Genomic DNA, 24034 nt, shown 5'->3' with positions numbered 1-24034 from the left:
TGTCAGCACATTGTAAAAGTCAAGTCTCCTGAGACAGGAGAGTTTGTGCTTTCTCGTTTCTCACTCACATAACAACCTGCATTTTTTTGTCTTATGAACATCAAGAGAGAATAAAAGAGAGGCTGATGAGTACATGGCTTTATTATAGCTGGTAGAAAGTAAGTGATAACAGGAACTAACTTGTCTCATGGATGTTACACAACATTAAATGTTACAATAAACAGTTAAAAAGCAGGATGTGTCATTCATTCATAAATTACTTGTGAAACTTATAATTACTGGCAAATCATGTTGTTATATAAGAATAATACACTTTGGAGTTGTAACACCTTGTCACACCACACCAGCATGTATTCTTTTCATATAATAGCATGGTCAGTTGTGTGTTATTCCTTCATAATGTATAAAATATATTCTAGATTTCCAACAGAACACAAGTGGAGATTCAGTCAGAGAAGAATGATAACTCTAGTGAGAGCCTAATGGAACTTGTTTACTGCTTGCTGGTTATATCAATTTAGGCTACATTTGTTGTTATCTTTTTTATACTGAATTAGAAAATGTGTGCATAATTTAAATAAATTTAAATAATATGTGAAATATATAGCATACATTATACATATAGTGTACATCATAATATAGATATAGTAAAGACACTTTTTCTAAACCAAGCACCAAAAGTCATTTGGCCACAATGTTTAGAAAATGTTTCTAAAGGCGTTCATGGGATTATATTCCAATTTGGATTTCTCGACTTTAAATGCATGTTCCATCCATCAAATGAAAAAAATTTAAATAGCAGTGAAATTCATTCTGACAGTCCTAACACACTCATACAATGTAAGCCTCTAAGTATCACAGATTACTCTACTTATCCCCTACAGGTGTTCTGCAGTCTGGCAACAGTTCATATAATTAGTTAGGTACTGTGTAGATAATATGCATATGAATGCAGTAATGCAGCAGCTGAGGCTTGGACTCTCAGCCAAATCCTGTCAGACCTTCCACAGACTTCACAGCAAGCGCTAATAGGAACAGAGAGACGAAAGCGGGGGAAAATGTGGCAGACAGTAAGCTGTGCCCTTTACTGAGGTCTCTGAATAATTGAAATGGTAGTTAGCTGTGGTAGTGAAACAGCAAAAAAATTCAATCATAGTTGGGGATGGTGTGCATACTGATTACCTGTCTTAAGTAGAGTGGTGCAGGACTCAGTTATATGCCGCATCTCATAATGAGGGATGGGAAGTTTGCTAATCTCATTTGATGTGACTTGAAGTGCTCTGATGGTCATATGGTCCATAAACTCAAACATGTAACCATCACTATAATTGTAACATCTAGAAACATAAAAATTTAATATATATACTTCCTATAGCTCCCTCTCTCTTTTTATTACTGCTGTCTTCTGACAGTTACATTCAGTCCTGAGGCTATTCTTCATGTGTAATGTGTGTGTGTGTGTTTGTGTGTGTGCGTAATGATGTTTTTGTAGTCATGTTAGTCTGCAGTGCTGTCGTTACGCATGCTGCTGTCTCTAAGAAAGATGAGCTGCTGTATTCTTTACAGACTCACATCCACTGTATTTGCAAAAAATACTGCAAAATTATTCTAGCAAGGTTTTTCTACAAAAAAGATAATACATATACACCTACAGTATATCGATAGAAACTATTTATGTATATGTATGTATATGTACATGTGTGTGCGTGTGTGTGTTTGACATAATTATGATTGCTTTAATTGATTCCTGTGCCCTTGGATTAAAAGCATATTTACTCTGAATTAATCCCATCTGGCTGTCCAAACTAAACATGAAATATGAAAACACTCTGAGTATGCAAATGTGCCTTTATGGGTCAGCCAAGCTATTCAAGTACATGTAGTCTGCAGCTGTATGAATAAAACAGGAGTTTTACTCAGCTGAATGATGAAGGATGTACATTATTAACCTCCTACTCCTGGGAGCTTTGTGAGGAAGTTTAGTGAGAAAGTGTATGAGTTTATGTGTCAGTATGTGTGGATGTGCACAATGCTTAAAGACCATTAAATGGAATAAATCATTTCTTAAAAATTAGCTTGAACGCTCAAATCGGTTGGTTTGCTTGCTTGTACTTTGGTGATATTTACACTACAATGAGTTGCATTAGCACTGAGAAATCCTAGTGAAGTTTTTTCAGTTCAGCAGTTGAATGTGGCCAAGCAACATGTAGCACAGCTGCCGAACAAGCTGTGTCCCAAACTGCATAATATTCTATTATTATTCATTTATATAGTGCCTCTAACAATCAACATTGTCACAAAGCAGGTTTAAAGAAATTTGGATATAAGATTTGAATTAAAATTTTAAGTTTATTCCTAATGAGCAAGCCAGAGATAGTGTCAAGGAGAAAACCCCTGAGACAACAAGAGGAATGACACACTTGGGATGACGCAACACCCAATTTAGTACAAACATGCTCAAAATGACAAGTGGAAAGAGCCTGGAAAATGTACCGTTGTAGTTGTAAAAGTTCAAATAAATACCTAATTTGTACCTCAGATACAAAGCTCTCTATAATCTTCTGCTCTACAGCATCTACACACACACACACACACACACACACATGAAGAATAGCCTCAGGACTGAATGTAACTGTCAGATGACAGCAGTAATAAAAAAAAGAGAGGGAGAGATAGAAAGTATATGTATTAAATTTTTATTTTTCTATATGTTACAATTATGGTGATGGTTATGTCTTTGAGTTTATGGACCATATGACCATCACACTTAGAGGCCTGGGTGGGAGGAGAAGCACAGACAGCTCAGGATCAAATCCCAGGACCTGGAGCTATGAGACAGCAACAGCATCTGCTGTGCCAACATGCCACCCTGGTTTGATTACTGCATATATCTGCCTAGGTTTTGAAACATATTACAAAATACCTGAAAATAATTAGATATTAGCCACTTACTTGGAGTGTACATGAATGTATTAGTTGTGTACCTTTGGGTAGGGGTAGTGTGTTCCTTGTGGGTAGAGAGCGCCAGTAAAGCGTGGCAGCAGCATGTTTGGTACGAGAGTGTCGTTGATGGTGAGGAATGCAAGGCTGGATCCAGATGAAGACCACCAATGAGCTACCGGTGAGTGCAGCACCTCCTCTAACAGCCAAGCCAAAACAAAGTAAACCACAAACACCTGAATTAGATTCCACCCCATTCCATTTGAACAGTCCACATTCAATGTTTACTACACATGATTAAAAAAATTGCATTATACTTAAAGCTCTACTTATGTATACATACAATAACTGCAGTGCATAGTAATCAATGAGGCAGGGAAGAATTAAATACTCTATAATATGAGGGTCCTGGACAGTTGTGAGCTATTCTAACACAGTCAGGACTGTGTCAGGAGCGTCAGGTCTGAACTGGCAAGATATTACATATATAAGTAGTACATACGCCGGTACATATATGTCATACACCAGCTCAAATATGCCAACTGTCATCCTGCCCAAGCTGAAAGAAGTTTGGCTACATGGTGACGGGCATAGCCAGTCAGAAGAGAGAGAGAAGGGTTGGCTTTTTTTTTTTAGCTTGCTTAAAAGGTAAGATATTTACTTGTTCATTTAGCTTGAATGCTCAAATCAGTTTGTAATCTATATATATATATATATATATATATATATATATATATATATATAGATAGATAGATACAGATCAGCCATAATATTAAAACTACTGAAGTGAAGTGAATAACATTGATTATCTCATATTATCTCATTATATTATATTTTATAATATTATATATCTCACCTGTCAAGGGGCGGAATATATTAGGCAGCATGTGAACAGTCAGTTCTCAAAGTTGATGTGTTGGAAGCAGGAAAAATGGGCAAGCGTAAGAATCTGAGTGACTTTGACAAGGGCCAAATCATGAAGGCTAGACAACTGGGTCAGAGCATCTCCAAAACGGCAGGTCTTGCGGGGTGTTCCCAGTATACAGTGGTTAGTACCTACCAAAAGTGATCCAAAGAAGGACAACTGGTGAACCAGCGACAGGGTCATGGGCGCCCAAGGTTCACTGGTGTGCATGGGGAGCGGAGGCTAGCCCGTCTGGTCCGATCCCACAGAACTGTACTGATAGAAAGGTGTCAGAACACACAGTGCATCGCAGCTTGCTGCGGATGGGGTTGCATAGCAAGAGTGCCCATGCTGAAACCTGTCCACCACCAAAAGTGCCTACAGTGGTACTAATGCCTACAATGGCAGAACTGGACCATGGAGCAATGAAAAAGGATCAATGGAGCAGTGGAAGAAGGTAACCTGGTCTGAAGACGTTTTCTTTTACATCATGTGGGCGGCTGGGTGTGTGTGCGTCACTTACCTGGAGAAGAGATGGCACCAGGATGCAGTATGGGAAGAAGACAAGCAAGCAGAGGCAGAGTGATGTTCTGGGCAATGTTCTCTTGGGAAACCTTAGGTCCTGGCATTCATGTGGATGTTACTTTGACACATACCACCTACATAAACATTGCTGCAGACCAAGTACACCCCTTCATGGCAACAGTATTCCCTAATAGTAGTGGCCTCTTTCACCAGGATAATGCGCCACACTGCAAAAAATGTTCAGGAATGGTTTGAGGAACATGACAAAGAGTTCAAAGTGCGTCTTGGCCTCCAAATTCCCCAGATCTCAGTCCAATCAAGCATGATCCATGGAGCATGATCTGATCCATGGAGGCCCCATTTTGCAACTTACAGGATTTAAATGATCTGCTGCTAATGTCTTGGTGCCAGATAACATGGCACACCTTCAGAGGTCGTGTGGAGTCCATGCCTCAACGGCAACACAAAGGGGACCTACACAATATTAGGCAGGTGGTTTTAATGTTATATACATATATAGACTTTGAACAGTGTTACTTTCTCCCCCTTTTGAGATCTCTTTGCAAGATCATAGCCATTATGGACCACACTAAGAGACTTCTTCCACATACAACCACAAACATGGCCTTATTAACCTAATTGACATTACATGTGCACTACTGCTTCACAGCTGAATCAGTGCAATCATAAGCAGTTCAGGTAATTATAGTTAAATAGAGAGAATTGCCCTTGATAATGAAAAATATAGATCACGGCTGCAAACAGCACCATATTGCAGCACTGCTGGAGTGCAATCTGTCCACCAGCACGGCGTTCACCAACGAACACTTTAAACATATTTATTTCAGTTTAGAGTGAAAATTTGACATGAAACTTCATATCAAAAAAATGTTTTTTGATTTAGAAGCTTATTTATTTTATTATTACATCTAGCCAGATAAACAGAACATACTTAAGATGATCATCACCTAATAAATATATTTATGTATATAATAAAATGCAAATATATCTGTATCAAATACTGTATGTTCCCCATATATGTAAGCATATTCAAATTTTTACATAAAATCTTTAATATATACTAAGTCTATCCTAATCCTTATGTAGGTCTGCTTGAAAGACCAAGCTAAGTGATGTTTGTTACTATGGTAACACAGATAAAGCTGCCCTCTATAATGGAACATTGAGCTTTAAATGAGTACTGAAATTTGACATGTTTAGAAATGGAACAAGTTACTTTGTCAAATAAGTACACACATAAGTATCTGTGATATCAGGCTGTTTTGATATATGCATGTTTATGTGTTTGTTTTTTTACCCTCGTACAACCAGTCAGGAATCCCATTGAACACTAATCCCTCTTGTCCTGATGATGTCAATCTGAGAGAGCTGCTTTTTACATCTGGCTTGTAGTAGATGTTATTTTCAAAGATATAAATCTGAGAGACAGACACAGAGACACACATACACTGATGCAGTTATACATGTCAAAATGCCAAAGGTGTCACGATGTGTTCAACGGTGTGTTCAAATTGTCAACAAGACAATCTTCATCTGATGAATCTTTCTCTCTCTGATTTCTGCAGGTCTTATAGACCGCTACAGAAATAATGTAAGACAAGTTTGTTGGAGGAACTCGGGGTACTTTTAATGGGACGCTAGATGTCAAGAAATAAGTAGGTAGAATTAATGTGTACACAAAAAATGCACAAAATCAGAAACTAAGAACCAAGAAACAGTTGGAAAATGTTGGAAAAAGCTTTGGTAATACTTTATTTTGATAGTCCACTTTGGATAGACACTCGACAAACCATCTAGAGACTGTCATGAACCAGCCTATTAACTGATTTTCAACAACATATCATGATGTTTATTTAGCTTTCAACATGCTATGAAATATATCAATGCAGTCCACATGTACTGAATTTGAAACTGTGTACATGTGGGAGGAGAATTTGGTAGTCTAGGTATGGTCCACTAAACATCAATAGCTATAAACTGGACCTTACAAATAAAGAGAAAGCAAAAGAGACAAGATGATAGTCTGTAGAGTATGTATACATTATCTACTAAACATCAACAACCATTAACTGTTAACATAGTGTTTAGAATTAGTTGACAATCTGGTTGATGGCAGTCATCTGACAGGTTGTTGACAGTCTATGGATCATCTGTTGACTGTAGAGTGTCTACAGTAGTGTCTGAATAATAAATGTAGCATGATCAAGAGTTTGGGTTACAGGAAATTCCTAATATCCATTGGTATTTGCTCAAAAGGTTTGAGAATCCTTGCAAAAAGTTATAATGGAAATGCATCAGATAATGAGTATTATTTAACCTTATAAATATAGCCACACACATTTCCTAACTGGCAGTCAGTTTTCCCTCTCGATAATCATCCACTTACCTTTAATCACCAGACCATTTTCCTTTTCCCGTTTTTCCCTCTCTAAGACCACCCACTGGATAATCGCCCACTCTATATTCGTCCGGTGTATAACCATTCTCTCTATAATCACCCATGCTATAACCACTCACTTTATAATCACTCTTTCTATAATTCCTTCAGGTAACTCTATCAGCAGTTTATTAGGGCAAATAGTTCTGAGTAACAGCAGCAGCTATTTAATGCAAGAAAGGTTCATAGTGCAATCCTACTCCACAAAAGGTTGCTGTTATATAAAATGGAAGTCAGTGAAAGAAAGTAGTAGAGCAAAAACGTCACCCAGCTTAAGCAGCGAGTTCAAGTATAAATCATATTAGAGTTACATGTAGTAGTAACTATGCATACATTTACATTTATTCATGTGGCAGTCAATTTTATCCAATTGATACAGGATACAATCCATGCCTAGAGCTCTGCAGATTTAATGGCCCTGATCAAGGGTCCAACAGTCACTGTCTGGTGATTTGGTCATTTTTAGGATTTAAACGCATAACCTTCCAGTTACAAGCTCAGAACCGTATAAGTCAACAAGTCAATGCTGCTCGCTCCAGGTTTTCACTGTGCAGGAAGTATGCAGTATGGTAAAGTCATGAGCACTTCAAACAGACCTCACTGGGAGACATTAATTACAAAGTTAAAGGAAGTGCAAAAGGTGGAGCCAGAGCAGGAACTGACTGATCATATAGAAAAGCCAAGTCCTGCACTATCTAAAAAAAAAAAACATTACCTCAGTGATTCTTTGGATAGATGGATATATTTCTTCTCTTCCTATAGGAGTTTTAATGGGGGCCCTTTCTGATAGGGAAACACTATTTTAGACATCTACATAGAACTATTAAGGGTTTCCCTGGAGAGACAAACCAAATAATGCTTAAGGGTTCCAGATTAAACCCTTTTACTAAAAGTGCTAGAGGACTGAGTAGGAGATAGATTAGTCTACAGATACATGAGCCATGCACGTACATATGTCATTACTTACTTAATTACTGTCTCTGCAAGCACGCTGTAATAATGGATGGTAATTATGCGAATCTAATTCGGGGCTGTGTTGATTGTACATTTGTATGTAAGCCCTGAAGCACAGGTTGCCTGCAGTGTCTCTGGAATTACTCAATACTCAACTATTTGGAGAGAGAGATACACAAATTTCACTGCTCTAAAGCCTACACAGAATTTACTGCAGCAGAGGTGTCACAGAAAATATACATCCCACATTACTGACTGGCGCTAATACTTTTATCTCATCTTACCCAAACACTGATAAATAGCAGTGATGGTATAAAACACTAATACATCAGAGCGTTCAAGAAGTCTGCATATGCCTAAGATATGCAAATGTTCATGAATATCTAATCTCCCTCACTCTCATTCTCTTCCTCTCGCTTTCTGTGTGTATGTGTGTGTGTTTGTGCGTGTGAAGTACTGCTTGTTTCTGGAGGTCTGATAGTCTTCTAATGCAATAGATTAAACTGCAAAAGCATAAAAATTAGGAACACAGATACATTTGTCAGTGACTTCTTAATCAATTTCCCTGCAAGCGCATCCTAATAATAATAATAATAATAATAATAATAATAATAATAATAGTGGCAATAAAAAGGTAATAATAGTGATATTATGTAACTTCCGTATGTTAGTACAGGTTGCCTGAGAAATTTGTAGTATTTAAAAATATATATATATTTATTATTTTGCAGTAATAATAGTCTCCATGCTTATGCTCACAGATGTAGAGATTCTGATTAACCAGGATAAATAAATAAATAAATAACCACTTCATAGATTGGACAAGACAGCTCCCTCCAACATGCTACTAATTGCACACGTGAGCATATCTTTACTTTCTCCCTGTATTTCTGATTCCCAAGATAATTAAAGGGTGCACAGTGCCGTGGGCGATGTGTTAGCTGTTGTTGTTTGCTCTGCATGGCTGCATGGTGGTGTGTAATGTTACATGAGGTTTCAGTGTGTTCTGCTGTGCTGCTCTGTTGGACTGCGTGATGATGAGCAGTGTGTAATAACTCACCAGCTGTTGCCCCTGAACTCCCCATGAGGCAAACTGCAGCACCGAATCCGACACCTCAGGTGGGTTCAACTCATGTACTTCTCTACAAACACACACACACATACACACGTTTGTCTTACTAGGCTTGTGAGGACCTTCCACTGACATACTTATTAATTCAGCTAATTAATGCTATGCTACACCTACATCTAATCCTAATTTTAACCTTAGTTATCAAAAGTAAAACTTTTGGCTCTTTTTCTTTTTTTTCTTTCTTTTTTTTTCAAATAAAAGCAGCAGGTTTTGTATTAAAGGAGTTTTCCTTATTGGGAATGTCAAATGTCTCCAGAAGGTCAGAACTGTCAGAAATTCCTATCCTTGTGGGTACATTTGGTCCTCAGTAAAATATAAAAATATGCCACTTCCCTATTTATAAATAGTTTGATGTGCCTCAGTACCTTGTATGCAAATTGTAGATTAGGTAAGATGCCAAAAAGGAGTATCGATACACCTAAAAGAGGAAAATCAGAACTGTCATCTGTAACTATGTGAGATTTACATATCTCATATGATATGAATGGTTTAAAAATGATTTTTCTCAGTTTGAAATAATGCATTCCTGAAAAATATGTATCAAGTGTAGGGATAGAATAATTAAACAAAACCATCAATTGGCAGTCATGTGCATCCTACTATAGTTTATACACAGCAACATCCAAACCACTGACCACAACATGACATCGCTAATGCATCTGAATGTGTGTGTGTGTGTGTGTGTGTGTGTGCATGTTCCAGTGCACACAACCAGTCATAAACTTTATTGATCTGTAAAACTGGATAGACTCCATATCAGTGCCTGCAATCTGGACTACAGTATCACTCAACCTTAAATTCACATTTGAGTGTAGTTGTGCTGTATTCAGTTCCTAAAAATCTATCATATGTAACAGCAAATATCACATTTAAATGTTATTATGGCTTGTATGCTGTATTTGAAACAAGGGAGGAAAAACAATGTAGTTTGCAAGGTAAGAACCTCTGACCTTTTTGATATCGTATGTTAGGAGAACATAGTTGAGATCTGGTGAGACTGCAACTTTGGAAGCTTTAAATGTTACCTGTACAAAAATACAAATGACAATATGTTAATATATTACACATGCATTGTCATGGGAAAAACTGATTAAGACATTGGATTATGACCAGGTATCACTGATATTATGCAAAGTCAGAATAATAAGAAGAAATAATAATAAGTAAGAAATATCAACCTGCCCTAAAGGCAATAGCTATTAATACTTTATGAAACAGATGAAAACACTGTCACAGGCTCTAAGAGCTGTGTTCAGGAATGATAGTGAGAATTACTCACAAATGTAGTGTTTTTCATCAGAACCTCAGTCTGATTGTTCTGGATATTTGTTTTCATTACGTTCCCATCTCTGCTCCGATAGATGATCTCCACCGCTAGAGGACATGTGAGACAGGGAGAGGGAGAAGAGGGCCATCACATTCAGACTGCTTGTTCTGAAAGTGACAATGTTCTGTTGACAATGCTCTTCTTGCTCTTGCTCTTTGACAGTAGTGATTTTACAAATCAAACCACATAGAAGACATCCAGACATCCAGCAGCTCTTTGCCCATCACACTGACACTCACCTTAACTCTGTGCACTACAATATTAACCAGGCTGAGGGGCTGAGTGCAAGATGCTGCAGTTTTTCAACCATCAATGTGAGTTTGTGTGTGTGCGTGTGTGTGTGCACTTGTATTTACAGATACGAGAGTGTATCTAACTATGCAAGTGTGCATATGTGTGGGCTTGTTTTTATTTCTTTTTGTCTTGGCAAATGTCTACATAAACAATTACATGCCAAATTTGACCTTGTGGGAACATTTGGTTCAATCCCATGAATAAAAAGTAATTAAAATATAAATCTGTACATATTTCTTTTCAAATTAAATAGGCAAAACTCTGCTTTTTGGTTAGACACATCATTATTCTGCTAGAGTAAATAGAAATAACCCATAAAGATAGTGAAATAAAACAGAGAGAGAGAGAGAGAGAGAGTTTGTGTGTGTGTTTGTGTGTGATTAAGAGTGAGAGAGAGAGCCAGAGTACTGGGATTTTGAGTAGCGTGGAGAATCAGGTCTGAGAAGTGACTCTGTACTCAGGCTGCGTTTAATGAGATTTCTGCAGAGCCTGTACAAAGCCTGGCTGACACATGAAAGCAGCCAGTAGCGTGGAGGGCAGAGTGAGGAACCAAAAATGACAATCTTGTCAGTGAATGACTGACTCCACAAAGCAGGATGAGATAGACAAGCATTAGGAGGACAGTGAAAGAGAACACAGCACCAACAAAGTTACTTAAAAAGAGACACGTAAGCCTTTGAGAAAGCAAGGCAGTGTGGAAAGACTACACTAGAATGACAAAATGGAAAGAGACCCAGACAGCAGCACATTAGAGAAACTAGGAGAGACATGTATTACAGAAACTCAGAGAGACGGAGACCTATACAACAGAACCATGATAGATGCATGGAGATTCATGTATTACAGAGTCAGAGAAGAAGGACACACAACACAAAAGTACTCTCAGACTAAAAAAGACACATAATAGCCTTAGATAGACTGAAAGAGAAAGGATAACAGCTTTAGAGAGACCAGAGGAGACAACAGAAAGTGTTATAGAGACTGGATGAGACATAACAAAATAGTAGCATTACAGAGATTGAAGAAGATAATTAAATAACAACAGAGAGACTAGAGGTGACAAAACAAATCAGCAAAAGAGAGACTAGAGGAGACAAAAGAAAGCAGGAACAGATAGACTAGAGGAAACAAAACAGAACAGCAACATTAGAGAGACTGGAGGAGAGACACTGCAGAATGGCAGCAGTGGAGTGAAGGGGAAAAAAAACCCAAAGCAGAACAACAGCATTATTCTGCATTCACACTAGCAACATGTAACAGAATAACAGCAGTGGAGAGACTGGAAGAGAGACACAGCAGAACAGCAGCATTGGAGCGATGGAAAAAAAAAAACTGAAACATTATTCTGTGTTCACGCTAGCACGCAACTGATGCTCATGTCACTTGCAATTTATCAGTGGGTGTGGGAGGAGACCACTACACTGTACAAAATCACATAGCAATACACATTAGCTCACTGGGAGCAGAGTTGCAAGGTGCTTGCTAGGTAATGTTAGTTACATATCTAGGCTAATATTACCTAGCATTGCTTATAGCTTTACCTCCAGTTTAAAGTTGTTGAAGCCATTTATTATATCATTACTAAAAAAATAGGTTGGCTAAATACTGTAATGGATGAAATGGAAAATGGAAACATTAGCCAGACAAGGTTCCTTCGCTGTTTTAGGTAAACGTTTTTGGTGCCTAATTGTACTGTACTGTACTACAGTGAGCAAAAAACTAATAAATTAGCAGCCAAAATTACAGAGTAGCAAATGAACAAAATGCAAAATTACGTACATAACTGTGGTTCTCCAAGGAACTGGAGAACCTCAAGGACCTCCAGGGAACTCCATGGAACTGATGGAGTTATCCTGTTTGCTTGTTTCCTTGCTGATTGCCAATAGCTAAGTCATCATCACTTGAAAGTGACTCTATGTGAGGTGACTTAAAAAAAATGTCCCCTCTATATCTTGCTCGTCCTCTTGGTAACCTGACTGACCCAGCTGGCTCGGATGGTTCTCCAGTCAGTCGCAGAGCCATGGTTACATACTTAACCTTGAGGATGAGAATCATTCGAAGTGCTGATACTGTACTCTTTTGAGGATAAGAATCACCCAGTGTGTTAATACTGTGTTCTGTTGAGGGGGAGGACCATGTGTTGCAATGAAAAATCTAAGAAAGTCTATATATCTGGCAAAGGTACACAGTGAACTCCATGTCACCACTTCACAAATGTCTGCAAGTGACACTACTCTTAGCGCTGATTACTTCGGTTCACATCACTGCCCTGGTCTGCTTCCCTCTTTAAATACTAATGTAAATTGGGAAATGAGAAAAGAAAAGCTGGTTTCTTAGATGGGCCATTGTGTTTCAAAGGGTTAATATGATGTCTGGATACAAAAGCCGTCAGTGTGATGGATGTGACTGAAGTGCTATATGCTATAAATCCAGACTTAGCAAGTTTATTATCCATCTAGCCCAATTTCCAGCCAAATGAATTAAGACAATTTTGTTTTGATATTTTAATGTTTTAAAATACATATATATTAAAAGATGTTTTTAGAAGAAGATATTTTAAGCCTATTTGTAATCACACAAATAGGCTTTTTTATTGTATTATTTTGTGAAATACTGTATAATGCATATAGTTTCTGACGTTTAATAGGAATCAGTTGTGCTAGCTGTTTTGAAACTCACAAAGCCGCATCCCTAAACCACATGAATGCCAGTACAAGAAACAAGCAGAGACATGATTCCTTGAGACTTGAAGTCCTGATTTTGGTTGGATATATGTGGATATTTGTCCTGGTCACAGAGCTGAATTATCTCAATTCCCATTTCATAAAATAAATTTTGTCACAAAAACCTCTTTAATAAATGTACAGAACAAAAAAATTTTAAATTTTCCTCAATAACTTGAGGAAGAAAAAGTTAATATTTTGAAGAGAGGTGGACAGAATGGATTATTGCAGTGTGTGATAGCCTGAGAGACTGAAAAACAAAGTATTAGGTAAATCCTAATACTTAAAGTACACTAACACTTTAGCCGAGCTGTAGAGTTATTCAGTTCAGCAGTGCTTTATTGGCCTGGATGCAACAGATCACCCAAGCAATTAGCAAACATAAATAGAACAGATACTTTAAAAAAAAAATATGTGCATACATATATCACTATATTTTTGCTAACACACATACAAAACAAAATAAACCCTAGAAAAGAGGGAAATAAATATATAATCTAGGATCGGTGAGGTGAATCTGGGTCACTCACTGTCCCTCCGGCTGTGACATTCTGCAGCTCATTTTCTTCCCCAAGGTGACCTGTAATTCCTTTCTTCTGTTCATTGGGATAAATTGGAATTGTGCAATTTCATGAAAGACTATATTTCTTTTCAGAAATGTTTCATAGTGTAGGAGAAAATGTATCACACAAAATGTTTTTTGTGTGTTTTCCCTTTTTCAATGGCAAGATTGTGGACACAGAGGATTTAGGATACTTACGATGTACTTAGAATTTGTCTTCATGTATACACTATATGGCCAAAGGTTTGTGGACACCTGACCATTACCCCTACATGTGGGCGTTGCCCAAATTGTTGCCACAAAGCTGGAAGAACACAATTGTATAGAACGTCTTTGTATGCTGTAGCATTACAATTTCCCTTCACTGGAACTAAGGAACCCAAACCTGTTCCAGCATGACTGTGCCACTCTGCACAAAGCAAGGTCCTTGAGAACATGATTTGCCAAGGTTGGAGTGGAACTCGAGTGGCCTGCACAGAGCCCTGACTTCAACCCCACTGAACACCTTTGGGATGAACTTGAACGCCAACTGTGCGCCATGTCTTCTTGCCCGACATCACTGCCCAACCTCACTAATGCTCCTGTGGCTGAATGAGCAAATCCCCCCAGTCACGCTACAAAATCTATTGGAAATCCTTCCCAGAAGAGTGGAGATTATTATAAAAGCAAACGGGGAACTAAATGGAATGGGATGTTCAAAATGCACATATAGTTGTGATGGACAGGTGTACACAAACTTTTGTTCCTAAGTGTATCATTACTTTACATGATATTGTAAATAATTGTATTATTTTTTAATAATGTTCCATTGTTTACATATCTATACAGCGTTACTCTATATGCATCTTGAATGAGAGTATGACTAAGTGTTCTTTGTTTTGAGAAGCAGGAAGTCATGTTGTCCATGATCTTCATCCTTTTGTTAAAAATCAGGAAAGAACGAGTTCTATAGCCTCCTCCACGTGACATATCCTTCACACACTCATGGAGAAACAGTTTTTCTAACAGGACAAATGCCATCATGTTGTGTGTGTGTGTGTGTGTGTGTGTGTGTATGTGTGAGTGCATTTTCTGAAAGTGACTCTGTGCTTTGTCCTCATTAAGTGGTTCCTCTCTCTGAGGGACTTCTGAAACATATTACTGATTGATAATGATTTAAAAAAACAGAATGAAGTATTTTGATTGGCCATGACAGAAACAAATCATTCTTTTGTTTTGATGGATAATATCCTCCCACTCCATATTAATGCACACACAGAAGCATTTGTATGTACTTGCATGTTGCTACATGTTTAAACTATGTGTTTAGTCTTGTATGCTAAAGTCTTTACATAACATGCAAAGTTTTTCATGCAGAATGCAAACTAATTATAGGTGAAAATGAGTGTAAATGCTCCTGTATCACTAAAATTGCACTAAATAAATACAATTAACACACTTAACATGTGATCACATCAACTGAAGGAAAATACCAATAATATAGACACTCACATCCTCCATGTAACCTTCACATTCATACTATCCTCATCAAATATTTATTTCCTTTAATATTTTATCATGTTTGCTAGAAATATCTCCTTATTACTCTTGAAAAATGTCAATATTACATTCAGGTAGCATCACCTGTGATATGCATGTGTGGAGAATGTAACTACTGGAAAACTTTCTAGAGAGTAAACCTGCCATTATAAATCTTTAAAAAAAGGGTAGGTCTTATTTATTTCTGACATTGGGCAATTCAATTGTGCAGCATGAAAATATTTCTATAGAGGTTTTGTGTACGTCTATCTATCTGTCTCCGCTTTCATTTCTTTCTTTCTCTCTCCTTTCATCCCACGCCTCCTGTCTCTGTGCATCTGACAGATCCATTCTTCAGCACTGACACGAGCTGTCTGGAGATCTGATAATTACACCACACATCTGGACTCATCTCTCTTCTTGTGTGTGTGTGTGAGTGTGTGTGTGTCTGTGTGTGTCTGTGTGTGCATGTGTGAACACCCTGTGGTCCAAGATTGATAGTGGCAGCAGATGGAGGATGTTTATGATGGCTGATTTAGACAAAGACCCGAAGACTGGTCTGAAGACACACACACAGACACACAGACACAAACACACACACACACTCTGACGTGTTGATAAAAACAAACCAACATGAAATGGAGGTCACTCACCACTGATCCACTGCACCTCGGGGGCTTGAACCTGAAAGTCTCTGAGGAAAAGGTCGTCCAAGGTCAGATGAGATTTCAGAGCTTTAGTTCCATCATCTGAATCCAAATTTAACACACACACACACACACGCACACATATTGGGATAATATCATTGTTAGAACCTTTCACTGACATACTTATTAATGAACCTAATGAATGCTATGAATATACATAAAACCTCTAAGCAAAAAGAATCAGCTCTTTTGGTTTTTAAATAAAACCTGCAGCTTTAAAAAAAAAAAAAGGGTGAGGACCAACCAATTGTGAGGACCAACCAAACGTCCCCACATGGGCAATAGTGTCAGATATTGGGGGCATTTGGTCCCTACCAAGATATAAAAATATGCCTCCACCCACATACACAGAGAAGGCCATAGGCATAAAGTATCAAATATCGAATTGAATCTTTCTATATCAAATGTTGTAATCAAATTAATATCATATTAATTATATAATAATCATACAAGAGTGTGTGTGTGTGTGTGTGTGCATGCACAAGTGTGTGTGTGTGTGATTCAGAAACCTTTAGAAAGAAAGAAGATGGAGAGGCTGATCAGAGACAGCACCACCAGAATCACCAGCAGAGAGATGCCTATCCCTTTCCAGTTCCTCTCTAAACCTCCATCTCCCAGATCCTGTACTCAGAGAGAGAGAGAAAGAGAGAGAGAGAGAAAGAGTTTGTCAATTCTCAGGAATTAGTATTGAGAGAGTGGGCTGACACTCGTCTGCTTGTCTCTCATTGAACACAAACTGACTGTAGCATCTATGCAGTCATGTTTTATTAGTGAGGGCTTTCATTCTTCCATGCTGAAATCAGAAAAGAAGGTTTCTCCCTTCCCACACTCACCATCAGTAACCTTTTCTAGTGAGCAGCCAGTTAAGAGGGAGACAGCACCTTTAAGTTGTTATGTGTCTATACTGTATGTGTGTAATCTGAAAGTTTATACCAAATGTTGCAAACGGAGCGAAGTATCACTGGAGCAAGGATGCAAGAAACAGAGCAAGGATCTCTGGATCATTGGATTTTTTTTATGGATAAAGTCCAGTTTGAGAATAACAGAGTAACTGTCTAATTTGTTAACTTATTAGTGTATAAGGGCTATAAAAACATGGCAATATTGTTATTATTATTATGGGCCATCTGTAATAATCACCACAATATACTGTTTAAAAAAACATTTATTATCAATTTTTTGCATTTACAGTCATTTTTCTAGTGGCAGTTCCATATCTTTATCCAGACAGAATCTGAGAAGACATGTCACAATATTACTCCAACTGGAAAAACCCAGAGAAGAAATCTAATGTACACTATATGGTCAAAAGTATTTGGACACCTGCCCATCACACACACTCACATGTGAACTGTTGCCACAAAGGTGGAAGCACACAATTTTCTTGAATGGCTTTGTATGTGGTAGCATTAAGTTTTCCTTTCACTGGAATTAAGGGGCTCAAACCTGTTCCAGCATGACAATGCCCCTGTGCACAAAGCAAGCTCCATAAAGACATGGTTTGCCAAGGCTGGTGTGGAAGTCCTGACCTCATCATAACTGAACATTTTTTGAATTTGCATTCTCTTCTGATATCAGTACATGACCTCACTAATGATCTTTGCCAGAATGGACAAATCCACACAGCCACGCTCCGAAATCTAGAAGAGTAGAGGTTATTACAACAGCAAAGGGGGGACTAAATCTGGAACGGGATGTTCAACAAGCACATATGGGTGTGACTGGTCAGGTGTTCACATGCTTTTGGCCATATAGTGTAGCTATATTAGATGTAGTATCAGTGGATGTGAGACGGGAATACACTGAATGGGACACAAGTCAGTCAGGGAACCTTGGACACATTCATACACTCATTCATACCTAGCGACAATTTATCATTGCCACCTACCAGCATGTTTTTGGGAACCCAGAGGGAACTCATGTGGACACATGTGAAACTCCACACAACTCTAGCTCAGGTTTGAACCTGGAGTTGTGAGCCTGCAATCCTAATGCATACAGTATATCCTTAAATGATTTTAGAAATCAAAATAATAAAAGAAACACAGTCCCTCCACTTACACTATGTGTCCACAAGTAACCAGTTGCCACCACATGTGTTTCCATGACCTTTACATGGATTTGGTTATGGTGAATTAAAAAGCTTCCCCATTGTGATGATCTCACATGGTGGATGCACAAAAATATGAGCTTCACTGGACTTTTATCACCACATGGCAAGACAGATTTGGCCATTCAGCAACCATCATACATCATTGCTGCAGAACTCTTTACTAAAATTAATAAGGTTCGGCATGGTTGCAGGTGGATGTGTACCATCGGTGTTTCCTCCAAAGCCACTCCCCCAAAACATGCTTAGATTAAAGCACCTGAATTCTTTTGCAGTTTGGGAAGCCTTCTGTATTTACTGGTAATGTGATTGACAGGTAAGTTTTGATGGTCCACATTATTAGTTTTTTTCAGATCCTAGAGCTCAATAGAGACTGGAGTTTTTCCTCTGAGCAGATATTTTATTGATGATTTCCAGAATGTGAGGAGACCATCCCAAAATATTACAAAAAAATGTTTCTTAAAAAATCACCGACCACACCTTTAATAATCGCTTGTATAATTTAGCAAGTATAGTGTATAGCAAATAGAAATTTAATATACTGTGTAAACGATATACAAATGGGCAGTTGGTAATAATAACATGCTATGAAGCAACTATAATGTGTCAGCTTTGATGGAGCTTGACCAGTGGAATTAAAAAACTGTTAACACCTACACTTATGATGTGCAGATACATTATTCTCAAATATAGAGTGTAGGAGTTAACACTGCTTCTGCTGTGTGGGTTCACTGGCCAATTTGTGGACTCTTATCATGTTATATAATTATTCATTTTCTTTTCTATGGACAGTGTTGGTGTGCATATTAATATTGACTAGAATACAAGAAGAACTCAGGCTGTTTGTACCAAAACAAGGACGGAGAGAAGCTGTGATCAGTGGTACTCATAGATGAGACACACAGTAGAGTTTTGTTTGAACACAAGACTTTTCAGCTGGGTAGAATACATGAATACATTCAGTGTAAGAATCAAAAAGGCCCCCTGTAATACTGAAAAATCCTGTAACATGAATATTTTAAACATGAATCGAAGCCTTACCGAAAAATTCAATTATCCTGCAAAACAATATAAATTATGACAAATGGTTCCTTTACTCGGTTGAGTTGGGTTTATTTACCATTCTATGTTATTAGAGTTGTGAGTTAGAGGCACTGTGTTATTAGCTTTGTGTGTGCTGTTAGCTGGTTGGGGAGATTATATTAGTGATGGCAGGAAGGGATGATGAATAATCCATCCTCCAAAGCAAACCCTGCGGGCAGCGGTACAGCCATCTGCTGATCTCAGAACTGCTGCACCACACAGAGCCTTTCATTATGGAACAGAATTCATAAATAAACAGCCTACATCTCTCTCTCTCTCTCATTCCTTATGCTAAAAGACAGTACGATTCAGAAATTTCTTACAAAACCCCGATTACAGCAGTTCCGTTAAAAGCAGAGCCGGAAATGCCACCTCCATTAATGTCCTCTTTTTGTCTGTACCTGCTGAAGCACTTGTCCTTCACAACAGAGTGTGTTTGTGTGTGTGTGTGTGTGTGTGTGTGTGTGTGTCTTAGCCATGATAAAGGTTAAAATAGTGCATTTGCTCCTTGCCGGGAGTGCCTGTCACATTGAGCAATGACTCTCTGTTCCCTGACACACACATACACACTCTCCATCTCTCTGCAGGGCAGCAGTGTTATTTTGACCTCTCTAACGACAGCAATATCGCTCTAACGCGTGACATACTGTACACCTGCAGAACAGTCTCATCTCTCACTATTGACCTCCAATGATCATCATTAGTATGTGTGGATTCGTTTGTGTGTCTGCATGTTTGTGAAAACGAGAGAGCATAAGCATGTTCACTTCTTTTGTTGTATTCTCTCCTCCCCTGGCCTTTCTCACCCCCTCTTCTTACTAATCTCCGTTCATCTCTCCAATTCTCCTCTGTCCCGTTCTGAAAAAACAGATGAAGTATGATTGTACATAACCCTTCCTTTTACAATCCACTACGTTTGTAGTACGTACTATAAAGTACTGAATAAATATTTTGGTAAAAAGACATTAGGTACCAAGAGTGTGAAACTAAAATATATATAAAAAATGATAGACAATCTATTACGCAGGTATGTATGCAATATAATCACCAAAGAATCAATTAGTTTTTTGGGATAAAAATATGGCAATATAAAAACATATAAAGTCAGCTTAACAAAATTTCACAGGTTCTACATATTAAGAAGTAAAGTACAAAAACTCAAACAAACCTTAAAAGTACCAGCAAGTAATTTAGTCTAAAAAGATGATAAGCAAAATGGACCAGCATTTTTTTCAGTTCACTTTTTTCAGTTGTTTTTGGTAGTAATAAACTGATACATGCTATATAAAACTATATAACTGCATATTATATGACTGCATATACAATATATACAATATATACAGTGTTGAAATTGAGATTTTATAGATTCATAGCTTGTGCTGTTTGAATTTTTGCAAAATCCATGATAGTTACCAGCTATATACTGGGTAGGCAGCAAGTCATTTTTCTGTGTACCACCTTATTTCTCCAAATAAATATTCAATTACAGTGTACTGACTTATTCTGTCTCCTTGTCTTCTTAATACCTCAATCTGTCAGGGATTTCAGTGAAATTAAAAAAAAAACTGTGTTGGTACTTACAATATTTCACTCAAAACAATTAGTCAGTTCTTCATATGTTGTACCACACACTTCCTACATTAATCCCCGGAATTTAAGGGACTGTAAAAGGAAAGCGTTAACATGAAAGAGTCAGAATGAGAGAGAGAGAGAAACGAGCATACCGAGGATGCTGCTGAAGCTGTTATTCTGCAAGCATCTGTTATTATGCGCGCATACTGAAGATGCTGTTATTCTGGGTTTGAATGCACCCTTGTGAAAATCTTTTAAAATCTCTATCCTCAGCTGCGGGTTCAGGAGATGAAAGTAGCATTACAAATCCCCCTCATTAGATTTAGATGTGGCCCTTAAACCAAATAACACAACTTACTGTGTAATAGAAAACATAGAAACTATATGATATAATTATCCAATCAGGTGCATTATTTTTCTTGGTAGCACTTTATTACAAGCAGCTAGTGTTTAATAAATAAATATGCAGTAATTAGATGTTTTGGTACAAACACTATATTGCATACTGGATATTCAAGTTGTATATACGTTGTCACTTATGTGAAAACTATTACAAATCTGAGAGCAGATTCTGCTCCATTCCTCCTCCTTAGATTTAGATGTGAAAACTATTATGTACATTGTGTTACTCCAGTCGTTATGCGTATATGTGCAGTTCTTAGTAAATAAACATAATAGTAAGTAATATTTCGTTGATATGTTATACCAGGTATACAGCAGTACTTAATGACTACATGCTTAGGAATAAACATCTCTTCAAGTGTTCTTCAGTGGTTGTTTGGAGAGATAATTTCAAGGGTTCTTTTACATTGGAAGGCTTTTTTGATAGAGAAAACTCAGTCGTAATGCATCGAACCATTAAGGCTCATCCGCATCGAACCATCAAGGCTCCTGCCAGTGGGACAACCAAAGCATCTTTAAGTAGATTTAGTAGTATTTCCTGAGAATGTAAGAACTAACACTGTTACTAAACACATAGTTGAACAGCAGATTATTGATAATTATTTACCTTCAGATAAATTAGATAAAAAGGAAATGACACTATTTTGCCCTCTGAACCTTTATCCACCATATTCTGCTGTTATTGGCCTGATACCTGTCCTGGGTATCACATCGTTGCCATCTCTAGTAACTATATATCACCAGTACTATTATACTTTTGTGTCCTGCACCTCTTTTCAGTCAGATAGGCATGTATTTACTAAAGGATTGTGGTACTATTATTCACTATTGCGTTACTGCTTAGCATAAATATATGTGAAATCTTTCACAGTAGTCATTATTAAATACTGCTGTAAAACATGGTAGTTTGTACATGAGTACAAACTATGCAAATATGCATCATAAATTATTAATTATCACATACTTACTAGTAATTATTAAGTATTTATTGTACTGTAAAATAAATTGCTACTGCTGAATGTCCATAGTTCTAAATCAACTATACAACCTTATCGAGTTCTGTTTTAGGAAGCTGTTGTTTACTGAAGCTGTGTGTTTGTCTGGTTGCCGTACATGCTGTATTGTGCAGTACACAGCCTGGTAGGTGGTTGTCAGAGGAACTGAAATGTTAGAGAATATAACAGGCTGTGAGCTGCCCTTCTGGTTTATTTTGCTTTTAGAGTATTCATAATGTCAAGATTCTCTAAGGCCATGCATCTCCTGTTCCCTGTCATTCTTACCTTATTCACTTCAAATCAATTCAATTCAGTAAAGCTTTATTGGCAGCACTGTATGTAGTACATTACTGCCGAAGTATTGAAAATATGGTTTGAAAACTTGATGAACACATATCTCCCTCTCTCTCTCTCTTTCTCCCTCTCTTTCGCTTTCTCTCACAAGTAACCAGCTGTCAGTCTTTCACATTACCATATCATCATCATTCTGTTCAGAATTCATACTGCACACACACACACACACACACACACACACACAGCAAGTCTGCATCGTGTTATACAGAGTACTAACATCAGCCCTAAAGTGTTTGTTTATTTATTTGTTTATGCTCACGGTAACCATAAAATCTGATTTTTTGCTAGTTTAAGTTTATATTTTGCAGACATAGCTAAATTGTACCCTTAGTGCCCCATTACATATGCTATATAGTCATACACTTGCATATTCACATACATAACAAGCATATCAACCAGCTAGTTATTAATCCTGTTTCTTGGCACTTCTCTGTAAGGTTAGCTTTAATCATTAATGCATGATATGTGATAGCTACTGCAGTCAGCGTGTGATCAGTGAGAGAGAGAACTAAAGAGAGATCAGAGTGGGGGAGTGGAGAGGGTTTAGGTATGACTGAAAGTGCTCGTTTCAGTACCTGTGGGAAAGCACGACTGAAGAAGGAATAAAAGCTCATCTGAGAACCTTTCTCATGAATGTAATCATCACAGTCACGTTCTGCTGCCCCATCTGCATGATTGGCAGTCGCATTATACTCCACTGTCTATCCATTCGTCTCAGGTTGTAGATAGAAAGTACTGCAGCCTGGGCCACCCAGAATAAGTTATTCTTTCAGCAACTACATACGTTCTTATCATTATTTTTCACACACACACACACACACACACATACTTTGATTTCTTATACATAAAGTCATAAGAACAGGTTCCAGTGTTAACCCTGCCCCAACCCTAACTTTATCTTACATATCTCTTCGTACAAGTCTATGAAAATTTATGTTGTTATGAAGTTATGAAGTATAAAACCATGTCGAACTCAGACTCGGCTTTCTGATCCTCACTGCTGGTGCAGTGGGGCCTGACTGAGAGTTGACTTGCTTCAATGTCTGCTGTTGTTTTGTTTCGCAGTTTCCCTAAAGCCAAACTCTCAGCATGCAGAGGATTCTAAGTAGCATACACTCTCCCAACTTTCCCTTCGTCACTTTCAGTGGCACGTATTCAAGCCCCGACTGGAGCACTTAAAGTCAGCCTAAACAAAAGGTGTTTGTACTTATAGCCATTTGTGAAAATTAATTTGAGCGTAAAGAATGTGTGAAAATGTTACAGCTGCAGTTTTGCAGCATTCTCTTAAGAAATCAGGAGCTGAAAATCACATGGGAGTTAGACATAAAAAATTGTCTAGAAGTGTTACTGCATCATAAAATTTAAGAGCCTTAAATTTATAGAAAATCTTCCCTTGCTATTACACTGGTTTACTAAGGGAAATGGGGCAAACGCGTATAGGTTTGGGGCTTTGTGTAATTTGCATATATTTAGA

The 24034-nt window shown here is 37.7% G+C and overlaps 1 protein-coding gene across 1 annotated transcript in view; it reads right to left on the bottom strand.

Moving 5' to 3' along the window:
• LOC113525966 (inactive dipeptidyl peptidase 10) overlaps positions 1–24034 on the bottom strand; it is a 56909-nt gene that overhangs the window by 20215 nt on the left and 12660 nt on the right. The window contains exons 2-9 of the mRNA XM_026912668.3: positions 16554–16665; positions 15991–16086; positions 10193–10287; positions 9864–9938; positions 9279–9331; positions 8842–8923; positions 5688–5808; positions 2985–3139 (exon numbers count right to left, since the gene is read on the bottom strand). Of these exons, the coding sequence (XP_026768469.3) occupies positions 2985–3139; positions 5688–5808; positions 8842–8923; positions 9279–9331; positions 9864–9938; positions 10193–10287; positions 15991–16086; positions 16554–16665 (789 nt within the window). The remainder of the gene's footprint in view (positions 1–2984; positions 3140–5687; positions 5809–8841; positions 8924–9278; positions 9332–9863; positions 9939–10192; positions 10288–15990; positions 16087–16553; positions 16666–24034) is intronic.

This window comes from Pangasianodon hypophthalmus, chromosome 5 (assembly GCF_027358585.1).
Source record: "Pangasianodon hypophthalmus isolate fPanHyp1 chromosome 5, fPanHyp1.pri, whole genome shotgun sequence".
In the NCBI taxonomy this organism is placed as follows: domain Eukaryota; kingdom Metazoa; phylum Chordata; class Actinopteri; order Siluriformes; family Pangasiidae; genus Pangasianodon; species Pangasianodon hypophthalmus.
The sequence above is the reverse complement of the archived record's forward strand: the minus strand, read 5'-3'. Positions and strand labels throughout refer to the sequence as shown.